General features: G+C 32.0%; 1 protein-coding gene across 1 annotated transcript in view; it reads right to left on the bottom strand.

Moving 5' to 3' along the window:
• The window catches only part of LOC145247979 (protein SpAN-like), a 301,691-nt gene that overhangs the window by 80,628 nt on the left and 196,737 nt on the right, over positions 1–24,326 (bottom strand). The window contains exons 15-16 of the mRNA XM_080109637.1: positions 14,357–14,478; positions 8,688–8,820 (exon numbers count right to left, since the gene is read on the bottom strand). Coding sequence (XP_079965763.1) covers positions 8,688–8,820; positions 14,357–14,478 — 255 coding nt within the window. The remainder of the gene's footprint in view (positions 1–8,687; positions 8,821–14,356; positions 14,479–24,326) is intronic.

Below are 24,326 nucleotides of genomic sequence, written 5' to 3'. Positions count from 1 at the left end.
TTATATCATCCGAACAATAAGGGAAAATTTCATTTCGAAGCAAAATGCTTCTCATCAGAATAGCAGAAGGTCTAGAATTATACTAAATACAAATACTAAAAAAAGTACAGGTTTAATGTCATTTAGATATGAATTGAGAATAAATGAATAGCATGGTAAGTAGATTAAGGTTAGGTAAATCGAAATAAAATTTTTAAAAACTTAAGGTTAAATCGAAATAAAATTTTTTAAAAACTTAAGGTGAAATGGAAATAAAATTTTAAAAAACATAAGTTTAAATCGAAATAAAATTTTTTAAAAACTTAAGGTTAAATCGAAATAAAATTTTAAAAAACTTAAGGTTAAATCGAAATAAAATTTTTAAAAAACTTAAGGTAAAATCGAAATAAAATTTTAAAAAACTTAAGGTTAAATCGAAATAAAATTTTTAAAAAACTTAAGGTAAAATCGAAATAAAATTTTAAAAAACTTAAGTTTAAATCGAAATTAATTTTTTTTAAAAACTTAAGTTTAAATCGAAATAAAATTTTAAAACACTTAAGGTAAATCTAAATTAAATTTTAAAAACTTAAGTTTAAATCGAAATTAATTTTTTTAAAAACTTAAGTTTAAATCGAAATAAATTTTTTAAAAACTTAAGGTTAAATCGAAATAATATTTTTAAAAAACTTAACGTTAAATCGAAATAAAATTTTAAAAAACTTAATTTAAATCGAAATAATTTTTTTTTAAACTATAGGTTAAATCGAAATAAATTTTTTAAAAAACTTAAGATTAAATCGAAATAAAATTTTTAAAAACTTAATTTAAATCGAAATAAATTTTTTAAAAAACTTAAGGTTAAATCGAAATAAAATTTTAAAAAACTTAAGGTTAAATCGAAATAAAATTTTTAAAAAACTTAAGGTAAAATCGAAATAAAATTTTTAAAAACTTAAATTTACATCGAAATTAACATTTTTAAAAACTTAAGTTTAAATCGAAATAAAATTTTAAAAAACTTAAGGTAAATCGAAATTAAATTTTAAAAAACTTAAGTTTAAATCGAAATTAAATTTTTAAAAACTTAAGGTTAAATCGAAATAAAATTTTTAAAAAACTTAAGGTTAAATCGAAAAAATTTTTAAAAAACTTAAGTTTAAATCGAAATAAAATTTTTTAAAAACTTAACGTTAAATCGAAATAAAATATTAAAAAACTTAATTTATATCGAAATAATTTTTTTTAAAAACTTAAGGTTAAATCGAAATAAAATTTTAAAAAACTTAAGATTAAATCGAAATAAAAATTTTAAAAACTTAATTTAAATCGAAATAAATTTTTAAAAAACTTAAGATTAAATCGAAATAAAATCTTAAAAAACTGAAGTTTAAATCGAAATAAAATTTTTAAAAACTTAAGGTTAAATCGAAATAAATTTTTAAAAAACTTAAGATTAAATCGAAATAAAATCTTAAAAAACTGAAGTTTAAATCGAAATAAAATTTTTAAAAACTTAAGGTTAAATCGAAATAAATTTTTTAAAAACTTAAGATTAAATCGAAATAAAATCTTAAAAAACTGAAGTTTAAATCGAAATAAAATTTTTAAAAACTTAAGGTTAAATCGAAATAAATTTTTAAAAAACTTAAGATTAAATCGAAATAAAATCTTAAAAAACTGAAGTTTAAATCGAAATAAAATTTTTAAAAACTTAAGGTTAAATCGAAATAAATTTTTAAAAAACTTAAGATTAAATCGAAATAAAATCTTAAAAAACTGAAGTTTAAATCGAAATAACATTTTTAAAAACTTAAGGTTAAATCGAAATAAATTTTTAAAAAACTTAAGATTAAATCGAAATAAAATCTTAAAAAACTGAAGTTTAAATCGAAATAAAATTTTTAAAAACTTAAGGTTAAATCGAAATAAATTTTTAAAAAACTTAAGTTTAAATCGAAATAAAATCTTAAAAAACTGAAGTTTAAATCGAAATAAAATTTTTAAAAACTTAAGGTTAAATCGAAATAAATTTTTAAAAAACTTAAGATTAAATCGAAATAAAATCTTAAAAAACTGAAGTTTAAATCGAAATAAAATTTTTAAAAAACTGAAGTTTAAATCGAAATAAATTTTTAAAAAACTTAAGATTAAATCGAAATAAAATTTTTAAAAAACTTAAGTTTAAATCGAAATAAATTTTTAAAAAACTTAAGATTAAATCGAAATAAATTTTTAAAAAACTTAAGTTTAAATCGAAATAAAATTTTTAAAAAACTGAAGTTTAAATCGAAATTAAATTTTTAAAAAACTTAAGATTAAATCGAAATAAAATCTTAAAAAACTGAAGTTTAAATCGAAATAAATTTTTAAAAAACTTAAGTTTAAATCGAAATAAAATTTTTAAAAAACTGAAGTTTAAATCGAAATAAAATCTTAAAAAAACTGAAGTTTAAATCGAAATAAATTTTTAAAAAACTGAAGTTTAAATCGAAATAAAATTTTTAAAAAACTGAAGTTTAAATCGAAATAAATTTTTAAAAAACTTAAGATTAAATCGAAATAAAATCTTAAAAAACTGAAGTTTAAATCGAAATAAATTTTTAAAAAACTGAAGTTTAAATCGAAATAAAATTTTTAAAAAACTTAAGTTTAAATCGAAATAAAATTTTTAAAAAACTGAAGTTTAAATCGAAATAAATTTTTTAAAAACTTAAGATTAAATCGAAATAAAATCTTAAAAAACTGAAGTTTAAATCGAAATAAAATTTTTTAAAAACTGAAGTTTAAATCGAAATAAAATTTTTTAAAAACTGAAGTTTAAATCGAAATAAAATTTTTTAAAAACTGAAGTTTAAATCGAAATAAAATTTTTTAAAAACTGAAGTTTAAATCGAAATAAAATTTTTTAAAAACTGAAGTTTAAATCGAAAGGGTAATAGGTAATAATTTAAAAAAATTATAGTAAAAAAATTTTTTTTTTAATTTTCTTGAATTTTGGATTTCATTTCCTAAAAGTTTTTCTCTTATGACGAATATGAAATTTGGATTTGTGTATTTTGGATTTGCTTCATTCTCTCTGTTACGAATTAACTCGGATTTTATTAAACAAGAATGTTTCCTTGATGAATTTTGCAATTATTTTATTGGACACATTTATCCAAGTGGCATGGTATATGTTTCTTGTCTGATAAACCAAATCTTTTATTTCAAGATGAGTCTTTGCCTTGATAGGATTAAAACGTGTAACGAGAATTCTTATCTAAATCTTTCTATTTTTACTTTAATTCACAGGATTCTACCGATATTTTAAGGATTTTGCTATACCGTACCAATACTTTCAGGATTACTTAGACTTGAAACATCACAAATTTTTAATTCGTTTTATTTGTAAACAGAACGTTAAATCTTAATCTTATATCATTTAATTTTCATTGCATTTTATATTATACTATATTATATTATTTTTTACTTATTTTGAACATTACTTTTGAACATTTTCTTCAATTTTTTTATTGTTTTATTTTTATTTTTATCTATTCATGTATTTCTGTATCGCTTATTTCCTTATTATGCCTCTTCTCCTTCTTTCGCCACTTTTTATTCTGTCTCTCCTATTTGTCTAAGCTTATTTTATTATTGGCTCTTCCTAAATGATCCCTATTATTTGATAGTGGCCTTTATATATATATATATATATATATATACACATATATATATATGTATATATATATATTATGTCATAAATATGCATATAAAAATTATATTATTATGTCAGTCCTTAAAGAAACTCGTTTCTCATCGTTGAGCAATTTCAGTTGAATGAAAAAATAGGTCAATTTAGCTCTTTTGCGCAGATCATCATATAATGATTAGATCACTCTGACTGACGTTAAAAAGCATTTAATGAAATAAATGTTTAAAATTCAACAGAATGTCTCCTAGTGAAGTCATAGATGGCTTCTGTCGATGGGTTCGAATCTATCGACTGGTGTTAATCATGACCCCTTGCACTGAAGATTCCCGAGAGGATAAAATGCTAATGTCTGCAGTTATTTAATGATTATTTTAGAATATATATATATATATATATATATATATATATATATATATATATATATATATATATATATATATATATATATATATAATACATTTCTTTTAAATTAAATATTTTTAAATAAAAATTTTTTGGAATAAAATATTTTTAAATAAAAAAATTCTTTTTAATAAATCATCTTCTTCTTCTCTATATATAAAAGGCAAATGCGGCGCCCGCATTTTTTGTATGTCTCGAAAAGGCTTTTTTGCCGACGGTCCCGGAGTCGTTACTATCGCTTAGAAGTGTTTATATACCCCCTAGATAATAATATCTACGATTTGGGAACGCGGGTCTAAATTTATTTACAGCGACTTTTACAAAATTATTTCCATTTCAGCCCGTCTTGTGTTCGTTCAGCTTTTTTGTATAAAACCGAAACCAATTCAAAGCTAAGGCACTTCACTTGTTCCCGGCAATCGCACCGGGGAACTTCCACCAGCAATCAGCTTTGATCAATGTGGGGCCAAACTCCTTATATCAGACAATTTCTATTCAATCTGGACAATTGAGAGCTGGTTTCTCCCTCCTCAACATCTCGGGGGAAACAACCCCAAAAGCTGCCCCGCAGCAAAAGTTAATTCCACTACTTCTATTTGACCTTATTAATGAGATCAAATAGAAGTAGCAGAGTTAACTTTTATTGCGGGCACGTGTCAACTCTGTTTTTAATACTTAAATAAATAAATTCACGCGCATTTAAGTTGATCTTTGTTGGCCGAGCGGGTAACGTGTCAGGTTTTCTGCACTTTCTTTTCCACCCTCGCCTCAAGGCTTCGGGTTCGATCCTAACTACTTACCAAAACTGTTTTTTAAGCCTCCCCACACACACACACATCCGGGCAACGGATTTTTTTAACGAAGTTTTAACAATGTTTTTTTTATATTTAAACATGGTTCTTACTTCGCTTATTCTAAACACTAGGGCAACGCCGGGTACCCCCCGCTGGTTTTAAATAAAATGTACTTTGAATAAAATATTCTTAAATAAAAAAATTCTTTTGAATAAATTATTTTTAAGTAAAAATTTATTTTGAATAAAATAACAGTAAAATAATTTTTTGTTAAATAAAATAATTTTAAAATAAAATTTTCTTTTGAATAAATTATTTTTAAGTAAAAATTTATTTTGAATAAAATAACAGTAAAATAATTTTTTGTTAAATAAAATAATTTTAAAATAAATTTTTCTTTTGAATAAAATCATTTATTTAATAATTACAGAACATTCTACTTTACATTGTTTAATATTTATTTTTAGAAAAACCTCAGGCGGCCATTTCCATTTCTAGACCATTGTGTGAGCATCAGTCTATAGCAAATTTATCATATGATGGTTTTCCTAGTAAACATTGCGGGGTAAAATAGGGTTTGGATTACAGCCTCAACGTGGCCTAATTCGTGCTGACACCTCGAAAAGATTACCTGCGTCAAAAAATTAGGTAATCATGTATCTTTCGACAATAGTGTGAATGTTTCGAATGCATCTCGAAATACTGAAATTGGTTTGAACTTTAGAAGGGACGACCTTTTCGAAACAACTTAAAAGTTCATTTGCTCAGTTTAAAACTTAATAAGTCGACAAACTCCTAAAATGAGGGCGTTTAGGAAAATAGGTTGCCTCTAAGCAGTTTCTTGGCTGACGTTACCAATTTTAAATGGCAATCATGTCGATAAAGATTTCTGAGATTATATATATATATATATATATACACACATATATATACAGAGAGAGAGAGAGATAGAGAGAGAGAGAGAGAGAGGGAGGGCGAGAGAGATGGATAGATATAAATATATACGCATTATGAATGTATTTAACTTAAAATGTTCTCATGTAATAATATAATTTCTTTTCCAAATTACCGGCCATATTAAATAATTTTTACACACGTACACACACACACACACACACACACACACACACACACACAACCATACACACACAAACACGCACACAATATATATATATATATATATAATAATTTATAAAATATATATGGCGATTAAGCTACACTGAATATTCTGCGTTTCATCCACTGTAGGATTCGTCAGGCTTATGCGCGAATTTTGTGGTTGCTTTTTGTTTTTATATATGTTGAGGATTTCTAGTTAGCCAATCAGCTTTCTAGTATCCACCGTGCCCCCTCCTATCAGCCAATGGGCATGCATTTTATCGAACAAAGGATCTGTTTTAGAACTAGGTTAGTGGTTTAAGGTGGATCTTTCCCTCCTTTTTTTTATATGAATATACCTATGTGTATTTTTTTATTACATATGAATATACCTATGTGTACACACACACACATGCACACATATATACATATATATATATACATAGATGTGTGATCGTTTATGTATATTCATGTTTATTTAATTTGTTTATTTGTTTGTTTTCTATTGTTATTGTTAGTTTTAAAGCTATTTTGTATCGCTATCCTAGAGTAAGTTTTATTTTGTGAACACAGTTGTTTGCTATTTCTCGTCTACAGTTTAATAGATTTTGAGGTTCTTTAAAGTACAGGATAGCAAATTTTTCATGGAGGCATAATTTACATGGGTCGTCTAAATGTCTGCACGTGGTAGCTTGTCTCATTATTTTCCATTCGACTACCGGCGAATGTCCTCTTTCTTTGAGTTCCCAGTATTTATTCGCTAGTGTTGTTTTTATACGGTGTATATATAAATATATATATATATATATTACTTTATTCTCCGTTATTTCGTACATATAATTAATTCAAATAATACAAAAAATAATTCCTAATCTCAACCCTTTGAACTACATTATTTATTATTATTTATTTATTTTTGGTACATTATTAATAGCATTTTTTATAACACTACTATGTGTTTTGGAGTTGGAAGTAGGAATTTATTGAGTTCAATAAAGGAATTTCAAAGTTTATATACGCATACACATACATCTGTTTACATTCAAATTTTGGTTAAACTGTTAAAATTTAAAATTATGGTTAAACTGTTAACATTCAAAGTTTTGGTTAAACTGTTAACATTCAAAATTTTGGTTAAACTGTTAACATTCAAAGTTTTGGTGCATGTGTTTACATTCAAAATTATGGTTAAACTGTTACCATTCAAATGATGGTTAAACTGTTAACATTCAAAATTATGGTTAAGCTGTTAACATTCAAAATTATGGTGAAACTGTTAACATTCAAAGTTTTGGTTAATCTGTTTACATTCAAATTTTTGGTTAAACTGTTAACATTCAAGCTTATGGTTAAACTGTTAGCATTCAAAGTTTTGGTTAAACTGTTAGCATTCAAAATTATGGTTCAGCTGTTAACATTCCAAATGTTGATTAAACTGTTAACATTCAAAGTTTTGGTTTATCTGTTTACATTCAAAGTGTATATAGTGTTGTGAGATAAACAGTGATGTTTTACGTCATTGACGTTGGCTGCTTTTAAAATACAGTGAAATCTTTGTCATATTTGGAATTAATATGGTCGTTATAATTCAAATACTGAAATAGTCTTTATGTTCGAATCTACAGATTAACGTGGCATCCATTTTTAGTAGTCTTGTACAATACTATACAAGTCGTGAATAAGGAAATCTTTGGTTAAGGGAGTAACCAGTGAAAGAGACTTAGTAAGGCCCCTATCTACGAGGGAAAAATATGTAAATGTACTGTAATTTTAATGAATAAATATATATTTATTTATCTCACGAAAAGTTGCATTCTGTAATGTTTATATATATATAAAAAATAATAATGTTTATATATATATTTATTTTTTTTTTTTTGTCAATTGTTTGCACAATAAAAGTTTGTTTTTTAACATACACACACAAACATAAGGACTAATAATAAGAATCGTTGGCGACTCATATTTTTTGTGTTCTCAATATTTGTGGAAACATAATATTTTGAGACTTGTTAATGTTAATATCAAACGCCCAGTTAATTGTGTAGTGCAAGGGAAGTGCAACACACACACACACACAAACAAGACAATAATGACCTAAGCGTGAAACGAACTAGACACTGTGCCAATTAATATGTCTATTTGTGACGCCATATTATAATTTTGGTAACTGTTCTTTTATGATGCGTAGAATTAGATTCCGGAATAAGAGAATTGTCAGAGCTCAGTCAATCAGAATGGACTGAGTTTGGCGAGGGAGCCCTTATTTTTTATGAATCGGAAATTGTGAAGATTACGTTAGGTCTATGTTTTTAATAGATAGTTACCAACGGTGAAAGCACAGAAACTATGGAATGTGTAGAATTTGTTCCGGTGACAATTGCGAGTAGTGGTAGGACTAAATATTTAGAGAGAAAAAATAGGGACTTCTTCCTCTAAAGATGTTGCAATTGTGATGGTGTTTCTCGTAGGGTACAATGTAGCATTTTTATATTACGAATGAATGTGAATAAAATGGTTTCGCTAGCAGCATAAGATAGTGGCTATTAGCCTAGTTGTATTGTATTTGTATGTGACATCTGTTGTTGTTAGTACATTTCTACAGTCATTTTATTATATAGGATATTATAAAACAATATCCATATATATATATATATATATATATATATATATATATATATATATATATATATATATATAAAGTCATTGAATCTTACCGACTATTAAATGCGTGATGCCTGCATTTGGTTGTCTCTGCCCAAGATGCGCAGGGATCAAAATCCTTTGTGATATTCATAAGGCCTCGGTAGCTACTACCATTATCTTCAACATCGTAGCATAATTCCGAATCTGTTGATAAATAATTCGTTTAAAAAACATCACTGAAAAAAAGAATGTAAGGCGTGGCCGTCAAAAATCAACTGTGAGCAAAGATTTATTCAAATGTTATAATGGAACAACCGTGTGATAGTATAGGCGCCATATTGATAGAGGACAACTATTCTAACAAAACAGGAGAAAATAGGTCCATCGATGTAAGACAAAATATTGTTAAGCAAGGTGTGGTAGCTAACAAGGAAGAAGTAAGGGCAGTTATATAAAAAAAACTATGCAGGGCGTTTATTAAAATTAGTGTTTCCTTGTTTGCATTTATTTTTATACCATTTGAACCTGTGCGCACCATCTAGGTAACCGCAAACGTGTAGGAGACGACAATACGGCTATAATAAGAAAATAAGATGGAGGATATCATGGCATAAAACGTTTTGGTCGGCGAGTCGTCAATGGAAAGAATACATATGGAGTATTTATTATTATTCGTGTTATATAGCGACTGTGGTCGTAGGTGGAGGAGTTTGAGAGATACTCTTAAGTCAAAAAGTGGCACTCGCTGAAAATATGCGAATTGTGGCTTGTAAGTTCTTAGTGTCCTCTTTACAGACAATTGCCGCAAGCGGAGCAAAATCGCCGGTCCTGTAGTCCCACCGACTATTCAGTGGCAGTCGTTTACTATGGAGAAAAGTGTAGTAAGACAAGCGAGTTTTCTGTCTATAGATGTTTCTTCTTTCTTTCATGCTCTCTATCTCGCTCTTTTTGTTGTCTTTCTCAACCTCTTTAGCTCTTGTTCTCTTTCGGTCTCCATATGTATACTAGCGGAGGGAGGGGTCCGGCTTTGCCCGGTCGTAAAATACGTTTAAATATGATATTTTGATTTCTCCAGATTTCGTATATATTATTATAGAGTTGTTATTTACAAAATTAAACGATAAGTATTTGGGTGGCATCAGTAAAACTCTAGTATTGAAAGCTGAGGAGGTTATCACTGTACCAATGTGACACGCATATGAATTTATAAAAAAATTTGATATTAAAAATAAACTATGATGAATATGCAAAATGTAAAACGATTTTTTTTTCAATTTTGACCCTTATTACCCATTGCAAAATATTTTAACCAGCTAAAGACCCATAAAAAAGGGAAATAAAAAATTCGAATCATTTGAGGCTCCTAGCGCCGTTCTGCGAACTTTTAGTTTAGGAAGAGACAGAGTTTTAAAATATGGAGACAGACAGGCATACATATATCATGTACATAAAGTTCATTTGTGTGAAATTTCAAAAAGATATGCCCAGGCGTTTTTGAGTCCACAGGGAACTCACACATACATACACACACATACACACAGACATACATAGACAATATGGTTTATATATATATATATATATATATATATATATATATATATATATATATATATATATATATATATATATTGGTTGTTTTAAATAAACATTTGGCGATGTTATTTGCGGGCACCACTCCCATGGGTCGAGCTAGGTTCAATCCTTGGCTTGGGAGAGGTGCAAGTCTAGCGGCACTGATGAGTTGTGATACAACGAAACAGTACTGTATGTCGATGACTACATATATATATATACAGAGAGAGAGAGAGAGGGAGAGAGAGAGAGAGAGAGTCATGGTCAAAATTATCGAGCACCTATTAAAAACTTAGATAAAAGTTTTAACCTACGCAGTTAAAAGTTAAGAATTGTACACAGAACAGTTAAGAGTAAAAGTAAAATATTTAACAGTCGATTGTAATAGTTATTTGCTTTAAAGCCTTTTTCAAGAGTTTTAGTTGAGTTTTATACTAAGTTCATTTCAATATTGAAAATGAATTCATTGTCGTACTGAAAGTTGTTTCTTATTTTTCAGGTCATATTTGATTCCTGTCAGTGTTATAATTGTATATTTAATTGAAAATGTCCCCAAGGAAACCACTTTCGGAGATTAAAAGGGCAAAAACTGTCGCTTTATCTGGTGAAGGATATTCTCAGGTGGAAAATGGCAGGAAAATGGAATTTCAAAGAAGGGAGTCCAAACAAAGATTAAAAGGCACAAGGAAACAAAGTCTTTTAAAAACAGAAAAGGACAAGACAGGAAAAAGTCTACAACCACGGAACATGCTGCAACCAACTTGTTACATTTGTATATCCTTTCGATATAAATACAAACCCGGCAGCAACATCCCACCCCTTCACTAGAGTTGTAACGTATATTGGAAAGCATTCTACTCTCATGGCTGCTTTCTTCGTTTTACTTGCCTTTGGAATATCTTCTGTTCACCATCTTTACCAACTGCGAAAATTTAAATGTAATGTTTACAAGCATCTTGTTGCACAACTCACCACTTAGGTTGCCACTTATAAAGTTGGCCCGGAATCAACGTAACACTTTACTTCTCAGAAATATGTCTGTTTTGCGTGAATATAAAAAGCAAACAATACAACTAATAACAATGAAAATAAAAAAGGCCACTGCATTACTCTCCCATTTTTCGGCCTTATGCCAGATCATACTCATGTGTGAAGTATAGAAAACCCCTGAAAAGTAAAAGATATTTTATTCTTTAGAGCTTGTGACTAAACTTGGGGAGGATGTAAACAAAAGCATCTCAGCTCGAACAGTGCGAAGAAAGTTATTAGAAGCGGGACTAAAAAGATGCAAATCTATAAGGAAGCTATACTTGTGTCAGAACAACAAGAAAATGACTGGAATTTGAAAAAAAAAAACATAAAAATTAGACACCTAATGATTTGTTTCGTTTGACGAAAGTAACTTTGAGGGGAGTTAACAGCTTCTATTTCCTAAACTTTTAAAGGAACATCCATTACATCTATTTTTTTTACATGGAAGTCACCACTTATCAAGGCCCGGAAGCCATTAGGGGATAAGGGTCATTACATGTGCAGTAATCAATGGCATAGTATCGTAGTAATCGTTAGTATTGGAGATTTGATAAACTGTCTTATTCAAGGGGCGGTTCATCAGGAATTTGTTTATATTGGACTTGAAGACAAAAATTGTAGTAAATTCTTATTTATTTCATCAGATTTTTTGCACCACTTGAGCGCTTTATGTTCGCAGTAAGGTAGGAGAGGTATTTCATCCTGATTATTTGTTTTTAATCGTCAAATTTGGATGAGAAAGCATAATGATTTGAGTTTGCATTCTTTCTTTGGACTGTTGTATAGATGTGGTGGCTAAACAAACTCCACAATGGACCAGTTTTACAAACCTCTTTGAGAAAAATATTTAATAATAAAATTCCCAGTAACGTAATCTTTCAACAAGACAATGCCCTATGCCATTCGTCAAAAGTTTTAATAGGTTGGTTTGAGAAAAAAAAGGATTACAATGATGAGGAGACTCCTCAATCCCCAGACCTAAAAACTGTGTGGTCCTATCTAGGGAAAATATTCACAAAATAACAAATAGAGACCACATTTCATGAAAACTGGCAGAAAATAAATCCTATCACCTGCAACAATTAAGTCAATAATAAGAAAAAAACAAATAAAAGCTGTTATAAAGAAAAAAGTAAGACATGCAAAATATTAATGGTTATTAAAATAGATTTATAATATTTACGCCACTATTCTTAACCTTTTAATATAGACGCTTGAAGCATAATTTCGATTTTCCATTTGTGCTCCATAATTATGTCCATGGTTGTATGTATATATATATATATATATATATATATATATATATATGTGTATATATATATATATATATGTGTGTATCTATATATATATATATATGTGTGTATATATGTGTGTGTGTTTTGTTGTAACACAACTAACCTATATTACCTACTAGTAAACTTTCCCAATCTCAGTAAATACCAAAAGACTAAGCCGTAAGGAGTCAGTCGATACCCAGTGGACCAACCTAGGTCGTTCGTCGGCTAGGATAAACAACCTACCTCTTGTATGTTTTGCAATACATGTTGTTGATTTATTCTGGCTTTCTGTTTATCTTTGTAACCCTTTATAGAGCTATAACAGTGGGGGCATCGGATTTCGAACCTACTGATATCACTCGAATTTAAAATACACCCACCATTCAGAAGAACTCTCGGCTGAAAGCTGAATAAAACCAAGTAAGTATTCAGAAAGTACTGATGAAAGGGGGAAAAACAGGAACTCACGAAAACCAAATAAATGCAGGGACATAAAAGTTTGAATTGCAAACTTGTGGAAAGTAAGAATATTTTCATATTTTATTTATTCTCTTTGCTTGGCACTGTCACGACATCGTAGTTTTTCTCGCGTCTTTAAATAAGTGTGTAAACGAACATTTTTGTGCTATGAAAAGACATTTGTTGTGAGCGAATATTGAATATTTCTCACGACATATATTTTTAATTTTCGATGGGAAAAGACATTCGCTTGGGATTGAAAACTATGTTAAACGTTCATTTGCAAAGGTAATGAAAGAAACAAATTACTGTTTCCTTTCCCCAGTTGTTCCAAAAATACTAAATCCTGGTTAATCTGAACACGGTTTTGCTAATTTTAATGTTAATTCAGTATTTTACCCGTCATACAAAATGGACGCCCTACAAAGTACATTGGAACAATTATTAAAACTGCCAATTGAACAACAACAACAAACACAACAACAGCAGCAACAACAACAACAATCATTTGAAACCCGGAAACGCTCAGATGAAAGACAAAACCAATTTTTTGAACATCAGAAGCGCTCAGATGAAAAACAACAACGATTATTTGAACACAAGAAGCGCACAGATGAAAGAAAACATCATCATCAACAACAACAACAGCAACAACAACAACAGCGCATGGGAGAGTTCTTTATACAAATCATAAAATATAATGCGTCTATCAATAATAATGACGCATTTTCACAAGACTCAATATGGAATGCGATTGACAAGTCCTGCTACGGACCTGAAGATAGTAAATCATTTAAAGCTTATTCTCCTCGGTATGAAGTTTTTTTTTTAGTATCGACTGCAAATAATAGTTGGACAAGAAAAAGGTACTGTTGTAGACCGAACGAAAGTAGCCCTCCCATAACGAGAACAGCGCCCGGCCACAAACCAAGAAACCAAATAAGGCAGGGTATTCTATTGCTATTTTTATAGTAATGCCACCCTCGCCAACCAAGCCACTGCAGGCGATTTTTCACCGGATATGAAAACCTCAGTTACACCGCAACAAGTTCCAGTCGCAACAATGTTTCCCAGTATTCGAACAGTATTAACCGAGATTTGAAACGATTTGAAAGTTTGGCGGATAAATGAGACTTGCATCTTGATTACTAGTTTCTGTCGTGGCGCCACGTGGTTTAAATAAAACTCTGCCGTGTCGACACATGCTTAAAAAATCTCTCTTTCTGCCACGTGCTTTTTTCTCTCTCTCTTCCTCCAATCCCGCCATGATGTCACCTCATGCCAGGTCTTGGTCATTTGCGCGTGTTTCAATTGCTTTCTTACAAGTTTGTTTTTATGTGATTGTGTTTGCGTCATTGTGTATCCATACGTATGTTTGTGGATGAAGAGTACATACTTACTAAAGACGACGGTCACATTTGCCTTGAAACCTTTGTTAACCTTTTCGTAATCTGTCTTCAATGTTACCATCATCAGATTGGATGATGACAGCAATATCCTCACAGGGAGCTCACCACAATACCTAGAAATAGAAAGAACAATGTATCTGAATGTCATAAGCAAATCTCTCAGTAACTAGCTGGCAACCTGACGTTACCCGGTCGTATAATACGCTTAAACATGATATTTTAATTTATTCAGATTGCGTATGCATTATTATTATTATTATTATTATTATTATTATTATTATTATTATTATTATTATTATCGAATCAATCCTCTATTGATTATAACATATTACGAGGAATTATTTCCCCGGTGGACTAATTCGCAAAAAATAAAAATAAATTTTTAAAAAATAATAATATGTCGTTCAACAAATTTCCTCTGTATTTATTTATAATATCACGTTAGGTGATATTTGGGCTTGACAATGAATGCCCTGGAAAAGTTACTTGTAATTAATGCTTAGTTTTATAATAGGAAAAGGACGAAATGATTTGCGGCGATTTTAAATAATACCTCTTCTTTTATCGTAAACTGAATTCATTAAAAAAAATGGTCGACCACTTCAGATTATAATAAATCGCTTTTTTTAAATATTTTATTATTGTTCGGTATAACGTAAAATATTTCCCGTAAAAATTATGTTTTACTCATAAGTGAGAGAAACGATTTTTAAGATTTTTTTTTTTTTTTTTCGATTTTCGATACTTATCGGATGAATTTCTGTACAAAACATATGTAAGACCACTGCCAGACATATTAATTAGCATTGTGTGAAATTTGCTAAATATTGGTTCTGCCATTTCGGAACCTATAAAAAAGGAACTCACACACACAAGGTGACTTTTATCTAATAGTAGAAATAAACATGTAGATAACAAAGACCGTCGTCAAGCGGTTCTGATCGACCTAAGTGAGTTATATTGATTATTCTCTGCGGAATTGGACAATCATCCAATTAAAAGTGAGTAATACACGTATAACTAGGGCTATGACAACAGCATATTCTTTTTCATTGCTTTTACTCTCGAGTATATATCCGACACAGACACAATTAAGCAACCAAGAATCACATCACTCTATATAAAAACATAAAAGATACCAATAGATATATACCTGAGAATCAAAACAAGCAAAAGAATATGCTGTGGTCACATCCCTTCTGATAACAGACGTTATCATCTCGAGAGTTATTTTCACAACGTTTCTCCGGTGTATATTGTCGAACTGGGTAATCCTCCTACCAAACTCGGGAATCTTTACGGAATTTTAAACAGAAACCTGTTTGTTATTTTTTTTTTTAATCCACAAAGGTAGAATGCTCTCCTTTCGTCAGCCATGACTCAATAGAAATCATAAATAATTCGCAATTACATTTTCGACCCCCTCGTTACAGACCCCCCCCCGTTTTGACTCCCCCAACACCGTTTTCAGAAGAACGTAACTTACTATTGAACTTTACCAATACTTTAATCACTACGCGACGGATCCTCAGTGTTAACGATCGAAAATGCATTTGTGAATTACTTAAAAAGGACTTCATCCCAGTCATGACTGACAGAACGAGAGCATGCTACCTCCGTGGATTAAATAGAAGCTTGTAGGTTACTACGACCGAAATGTTGTAGAAATAAAATCCAATATGAGAACAGTAGTTCGAAGAAGTTATACAAAATTGTATAGCCCGCACTGAGTATTGAACCATCTATAATATAAATCTCACCTGTCTATTTAAATGTATGTATGTATGTATGTATGTATGTATGTATGTATTATGTTCTACTGGTACCATGTAAACCAGTACTACCTGCCTCATGGTCGGGTCACCGGCGACAAAACTGGTTCCCCCACCAGACTTGTTTGGTGAGGAGAGTAGCTAGTCTCCCGGAAGGATTAAAAACAAAACCTTCCAAAAAAACGAATGAACTCTTCTTCGGGGTCAACGGCCAACTAGCATCGTGTGTGTTTGTGTGTATATATGTATGTGTGTGTTGGGGTGGAGAAGGCTACCGTAAGCCGTGGTAAATGCAACCTTTCTAGGAGAAGCAAATCTCTGATTTAAAAAATCTTAAAGCTGGAGACCAGTACCCGCATTAAGCTGGTCTGCAGTTTAACTTGTTGCTGGCTATCTTGCTCTTGTTTGTTGCTGGATCTCAACATTTTGAACAGTAACTCTGTAACATCATCTGTGTATAGATACTCCCTCAGGCATTTGTCTATAAAAATGGTCCATCGGCGATGGAAGTCAACGATCACCGAAGTTAAGCAACGTTGAACCTGATTAGTACCAGATGGGTGACCATTTGGGAATTCTAAGTACTGTATGTGCTTTCCGCTTATCTCGGCATTATTTCCAATCGTCTTGAACCTCCACTTGCCTCTGGTATTCAACAATGTCGACTCAGGAGAGGTATGGTTGGAGTTTGTTCTCTCCAGTTTTTTTCGTTGCTCACAGTCATCTAGCACTTCTCTTTACCACTGGACTCAAGCAGTGCCGATTTAGCAGAGGTGTGGTTGTGGATTGCGTAACTCTTGCCTCACAATTACACGCGCAGCTACCCTTTCTGTTGATATCCAGTGTCTTTTGTGTGAAAGGCACTGTGTATAATAGAAGAGATTATCTAACACCAGAACAGCTCCCTCTCACAAGACAGCATTTATTCATCTTAGGACAATCTAGCGTGACATGACTAAGCGTTTTTCTAATTACGTATAAATATCATTAGATCAATCAAGAAATACGTAATGAATAACGTTAAAATGACAGGTTTTTTTTGGGGGGGCCCCTTGCAGAAAACTGATCAGTTGACCCATTCTAGTGGTCCGTTTGACGTGAAATTTCGATATTTGTCATCCGAAGGATGGGGCTTCAATATGATACCGTTAAATTGTGAAATTTGGTTCCGTCTTTCAAAGGTTTTAGCGTTACATACAAACATACATACATACACACAGATTTTTGAGATTTATATATATAGAGGTTTGCATATATTTGTGAACGAACGATATTTTTCCCAGGGAGTTAATTCCTATTTTAGTCACGTAAATTCTTTCGAGTTGAGAACAAACGAAGTTGTGTTTGTGTTTCTTCTACGAGGAAATGTCCCCTTGTTTCCCTAGACTGCAGCACTCTTTTCTTTCCTTCTTTCTCTGTTCCATATCTGCTCTTTCTCAGCTGTTTACGAACCCGATTTCTTTTTCTCACTAATTCATCCCTTAAATCGACCACATTTCACCTCATATGCAAATTACTGGAATCTGCGTTAAGATTTATTTAAAAATCCATTTACAAAATTACATTGCTCTTTTTGCCTTCTGTAATGCAGTCTTTACATGTCACCACTGTGGACCCACATGTTGTATGCAGACAGTTGCACAGAAACAATGACAACGAAAGAATTCGACTCACTTTTTCAGTTGAAACAACAAACATTATTTACAGGTACTTCCAATGCAACACTTTGTCCAAAACCTTTCCTTACTCTAATCTGCTTAACAATACTTTGCTGCTTCGAACACAAGGTACTCTTTCTCTTTTTCCAGCCATGTTCAGGACGTGTCTTTCCCTGTCGCTCTCGGGTCTAGTATGTAAAATGTTTATTTCTGTCCTTCTCAAACAAGTTTGTCATTTTTATAGTCTGTTTTTCTTCCTCGCTGTAGTGTCACCTCGCACACAGCTCGGTCATTCACAAACATCTGCTTTTGCTGCCATACACCCGTTCGCACTCTGTTCCATTTTCATTCTCTCTTCGATCCTGTCACCTAATAGACCAAAGAGAGGCGCGCTCGCTTGAGCAAATAATACCTTCTTATATAAAATTGAAGAAAGTCCTATTTCAGTCTTATGTTTAACCGATCAGATTCAAGCGTTACAAACCGACAGATAGAGAGTGCCTTTCATAGTTGTATCAGAAACCGATACTAAAAAAGAATTAGCAAAAATATGTTAAGTGTTCCGGGAATAAAGTGTATATTAAAAGTCTAGCCTAGAGGCTTTTTTTCCAGGATAAATGATAGATCGTATAAAGACTTTATTGTTTTTCAATTTTTTCTTTTAAAGTGCATTTGACTACACATGGTGAGAGATAGGTTCCAAGAAAAAAAGAGTATTTGATAGGAAAATAATGTTTTTTATTGGAATAACTACAATTCGCTTTTTACAAGGCATATAATAAGATCTGATAGAATTCAATAGTTATTTCATTATACAGCCAGTCATATATATATATATATATATATATATATATATATATATGTGTGTGTGTGTGTGTGTGTGTGTGTGTGTGTGTGTGTGTGTGTGTGTGAATCACAAAAAATGTCTATTAGTATGAGGCATCGATGTTTCAAATTTTACTACAACTTTGTGCAACTCTAAGTACTGGCGGTCGACGACAGAATCAGAAAAAGGACTATGGTTCATGAAAACAAAGACGTTATCGAGCAACCTTAGTGGTGGCGGGTGGTAATGTAAAATGTAGTTAAGTGTGTCTCTTTCTCTCTCTCTTCTCTCTCTTCTCTCTCTCTCTCTCTCTCTCTCTATATATATATATATATATAAATATATATATAAATAGATAGATATATATTCTCTCTCTCTTCTCTCTATACATATATATATATTCTCTCTCTCTCTATATATATATATATTCTATATATATATATATATATATTCTATATATACATATATATTCTATATATATATATTCTCTCTCTCTCTCTATATATATATATATTCTATATGTATATATTCTATATATATATATATTCTATATATATATATATATTCTATATATATATTCTATATATATATTCTATATATATATATTCTATATATATATATATATTCTCTATATATATATTCTATATATATATATATTCTATATATATATATACATATATATATATATAACCTATTTTCTTATCAATTATAAGTAAGTCCTGTTAAAGTAACTGAATACTAGCACCCATATGTTTTTTATCAACGGCTGAAAAGCAAATTGATTGTCACCATTACAACGAGAGAGGTGCCGGGGAGAAGGGCCTGTACACATGCATTAGACTGTTACATAGTGCATATAAGCAGCAGCGAATGATGGCCAGCGAAATACCGCATATGCAAATTAGAAAGTGTGCGCGGGAAGAAAAGAAGAAGAAAAAATGCAACACATATTCAGAGGAGAAACAAATTCGGCGTCGAAGAGAATGGACGTGTAAAGCAAAGGCGAGATATGTCCGGCTGAAGCCGGCGTGCGGTCGAAGGGAGGAGAACCTGGGCTCATAGGTAAAATGAGCATATGGTAGCGAAAGTAACGGTAACAAAAACGTTTTGTTAAAAAAGCGAAAAACTCTGACCCGGATTTTTATTTATTTCTATTCCTGTTTTATTTATGCAAATTCAGTTTCTTACCACGTGATTTTGCACGTGTTTCTTTTTCTTTAAAAGACTGAGTTCTTCCTCTTTTGCTTTATTTAGTAGCTGTGAATTTTGTTCAATAAAACCTTGGAAAGAAGTTTTGTTTTACTTCAGCACTACATTGAATTAATAACGGCATTTTTTCATAAGTGTTAAACCACATACGCGAAATAAAATGTAATAGCCAAGGAAATGGCAGAAACACTAGAGGATGATCTCCAATCTGTAGTGGAATGGACAAAAAATGGATGGTCACATTCACTGCTGTTAAAACTAAGCTTGTTTCCTTCAATAACTACAAGAAACCTTCTCTACCACCAATTGCAATGGCCAAGAACACATTGCCTGAAAGTACTTCTTTTAAACTCCTCGGCCTAACGTTTACAGGGAATATGGACTGGAATAGATACATTGAGAGCATTGCCAAGGCTGCTGCAAGGAAGGTTGGCTCCATTTACCGTGCTAGAAAACTAGTTACGCCTGACAGTATCCTGTACCTCTATAAGGCCACCATTCGCCCATGTATGGAGTATTGTTGTTACATCTGGGCTGGTGCATCTGCTGCTTGTCTCTCGCTCCTGGACAGGGTTCTAAAGAGAGTCGCCAACCTGATAGGTCCTGAACTGTCATCTAGGCTTCAGCTTCTGTCCCATCGACGAGATGTTGCATCCTTCTGCCTGTTCTACAAATACTTTAATGGTGAATGCTCTGACGAACTGCAAACACTTGTACCTCCTCGGCGTAACTACCCCCGACAAACCCAACAGGCTACTAAGTCTCATCCCTTTACAGTAGAGATCCCTAGGTGCAAGAAAGCCTTTTACTCCAATAGTTTCTTCCCCAGAACTGCAGGTCTTTGGAACTCTCTTCCGGGATTCTGCTTTCCCAACTGTACTGATATGCAGAAGTGCAAGTGTAATGTGAACAAACATATTTCCTACTCATCTCCCTTCAGAATGCTCCTGCTAATTAAGTCCCTGATATTAGCCCCCTGCTTCAAAGTGGCATTGTGCCTTGTTTGGGGTGAAAATTGAATAAAAAATTTGTAAAAATATATATATAACAGGTGTCTGTTTGTTTGTTTTTTTCTGTCGTATGTTTTTGTTGCAACAAAGGCGGCAAATATGGGGACTACGAGCTTTTTCATCAAGGCTTTTTGACACCTCCAAAACTAATAAAGTTTACACAACTGTTTAACTCTTCCTGCGTTGAGTGGAACTTATGATCATGAGTGTTGACTTACTGATATGTATATTTGTGATTTTATTCAAATGTTTATATGCGGCTTTTTTTAAAACCTTGGGTTTAATTAAAAGCCCTGCTGTATTAATCATGGGGATACACCTGTCCCTTTCCTGGATAACATCCTGAATGACTTGATGAGATAACCAACCATTTTGTTTAATATTTGATAGGATTTACTTAAAAGGGAAAGTGTTCTCAAGTTACGGTCTTCGACAAACGCCCATATACAGAGACCGAATACACACAATTTTGGAGTCTAGCAGGCATTCAAGTTCTCTCAATATGTGTGTGTGTGTGTGTGTATATATATATATATATATATATATATATATGTGTGTGTGTGTGTGTGTGTGTGTGTGTGTGTGTGTGTGTGTGTGCTCTTTGCGAAAGAAGCTTTGTTCGCGGAATCTACATTTAGGTATAGGCACAGACAAGGAGTGTGTGAAATTATTGATAGTGGTTTTAGCCAGACGAGTGTTTTTCGTGAAAGGTTGGCGAGGGGGGGATCATAGATTGAAGCAAATGAGCACTTGCCATGAAAATAACGATAAAGCAGAGACAGGTTCGCAACGTCTCTTTTGTAAGAAAGGGGTTGCAGGGAAGAGAAAAGGGACCCCCACTAAGCTACGAAGTCTATTTGAACTCTGTCAAGGCAGGATAAGCTGCTTCTAGCAGCTCCTGTCCAGATGTGGCAAAAGTACTCCATTGTTGGCCGTACCTAGCTTTTATATAGGTAGAGAATTGCATCAGGAGTGAGATATCTACTGGAGCGGTAGAAGGATCCGACCATTTTTCCAGCGAACTAGGCAATGGATTTGATATACGTGTTCCATATTAGGTGTAAAGGTCAAGCCCAGAAACTTGTCAAAATATTAAGCCTCCCCAAGACGAGGGCCATTCATCTGGCATCAGAGCGTAGATGATGTAGAGATAGACGCTTTGTTTTAGATACATTACAGTAACCAGCCACATCTTTCCCCATTGTACCACATGCCTAATATCAAAGAAGAGAGAATCAGCTGACAAACGACTATAAAAACACAGAAGAAACCCTGTGTTGCTCCCTAGAACGCAATCAAGTTCTCTCCGTGTGTGTGTGTGTGTGTGTGTGTGTGTGTGTGTGTGTGTGTATGTGTGTGTGTGTGTGTGTGTGTGTGTGTGTGTGTGCGTGCGTGTGTGTATGTCTGTGTGTATGTCTGTGTATGTGTATGTGCGTGTGTGTGTGCTCTTTGCGTTGAGTGTAGAGTTGTAATGCGATGTCATCTTACGCAATTTGCATGTTCAGTCGAAAGGGCAGGTTGTCCTTTGGCAGAATTAATTTTGACTCTCAGCCGTTGTTTTTCTCTGGAGTCGTCCTAACTGAAACGCGTTTTGCTTGTATATAATTAGATGATTACCGTCTTCCTTCCGCCGAGATCTATCTTTTAGTCAGAGGGATGAACGACTTTTCTGTTTCAGGATGCTGATAAGTATTATATAGGAGGATATATAGTAATAGATAGATACTTACATGAAAAATATAGATAGAAAAACTAACTGATATATATATATATATATATATATATATATATATACAGAGAGAGATAGATAGCAAAATATACTGAGATAGATAGATAGATAGATAGATAGATAGATAGATAGATGGAACGATACATGCGTACATATATATAAACATAAAAAAATATATAGTTAGAAAACACAGACTGATAACGAGAGTAATAGAGTCATAGATTGTAGGGAAAGATCAATAAACAAACTTAGATAAATAGAAATTGTTGTGGCGGAACTAACCTACTAATAGATTATTCCAATCTCAATAAATACCGAAGGACTATGTCGTAAGGTGTCAGCCGGCACCCGGTACTCGTACTGGACTGGTGGCTGAAGTGTAGTTTCTGCTCAGATGCTGCATTCAAATTAATTATCCTCAGTCAATAGATACTATACTAAAGCAATTTTATTTTTGCAAACCCCCCTTTTGAGGGGAGCAGGTTCTCTCCCACATTAAACCGACCTTATGTCACATTTTTTTTCGTGGGAAACAAATAAATGACTAGTCGATATGAAATGGATTAATCTACGTCGTTTGATGAACAATTCTCCTATTGTATGTTGCAATGCATGTTGTTACTTCATTTTTGCGTTCTGCTTTTCTTTGTAACCCGTTACAGAGCTATAACAGTGGTGACATCGGATTTTGAACTCACAAAGGCGTCTCGAATTTAAAACTCACCCAGTATTGAAAAGAATTTACGAGGGAAAGCTGAATTAAACCAAGCAAGTGTTCAGAAAACACTGATGAAAGGAGAAAAACGGAAAATCGCGAAAACTAAATAAGTCCGTGGACATAAAAGTTGGAATTGCAAACACGTGGAAAGTAAGAATATTTTCATTTCTTTCTTCTCTACTGGGCACTGTCACGACAGCTTTGCACACCCGTAAATGCAAAAGAAAGAGAAATATGGATCATTCGTGTTTTTTTCTCGCGTCTTTAAATGAATGTGTCAGCGAAGTTTTTTGGCTTACTAAAAAAAAGTACATACAGTTTTCGGGGTTTTTTTTTTCCTTTCGGCCAACTTCTTTTGTGTTAGGAAAAATATTTGCTTTGAAGGGATATTGAATAATACCTGAGACATATATTTTTTCTTTATGATTGCGGATAAAGACGATGATGCACAATACAATCCAGGTATTACGAGTAACTCCTCAAGAAATTGAGAGTGAAGCAACAAATGGTGAATTTATAAAAAAGCACAAACGCAGAAATTAGAGCAAGGAAAATTGACTTCTGGCGAGTCCTTTGTTTGCGACAACGTTCTGCTTTATAGCGAAAGGGTCATCATTCCAAAAGGTCTGCAAAAGACAATGCTTAAAAACTTCCACATGGGTCATCCTGGCAACAGCAGAATGAAATGCCAGATGCGTAGCTTCGTTTACTGGCCGCCCATGGACCAATATATAACTAATATAACTAATAAGGTTGAAGCATGTAAAGACAACTCCGCTTATAAACAAACTCTTTTTAGAGATTTGTAAAGAATCGAAATCGTTCATTTTATCGGAATCGAGAATTTAGCAAAAAATCGATAATTTTATCGGAATCGGGAAAAATATTGGAATCGTCCCCCTCACTAATATGTGTGCGTATATATATATATATTATTTTGTGTACAGAAAGTTGTTAGATGAGACAAGTCATTGGTACCGTCGGTTTCAAGCCCGATAATTAGGACCGCTTAAGATATCATAGATCTCTTCAGCCAATA

Source organism: Euprymna scolopes, chromosome 26 (genome assembly GCF_053919585.1).
Source record: "Euprymna scolopes isolate OS-2025 chromosome 26, ASM5391958v1, whole genome shotgun sequence".
In the NCBI taxonomy this organism is placed as follows: domain Eukaryota; kingdom Metazoa; phylum Mollusca; class Cephalopoda; order Sepiida; family Sepiolidae; genus Euprymna; species Euprymna scolopes.
The sequence above is the reverse complement of the archived record's forward strand: the minus strand, read 5'-3'. Positions and strand labels throughout refer to the sequence as shown.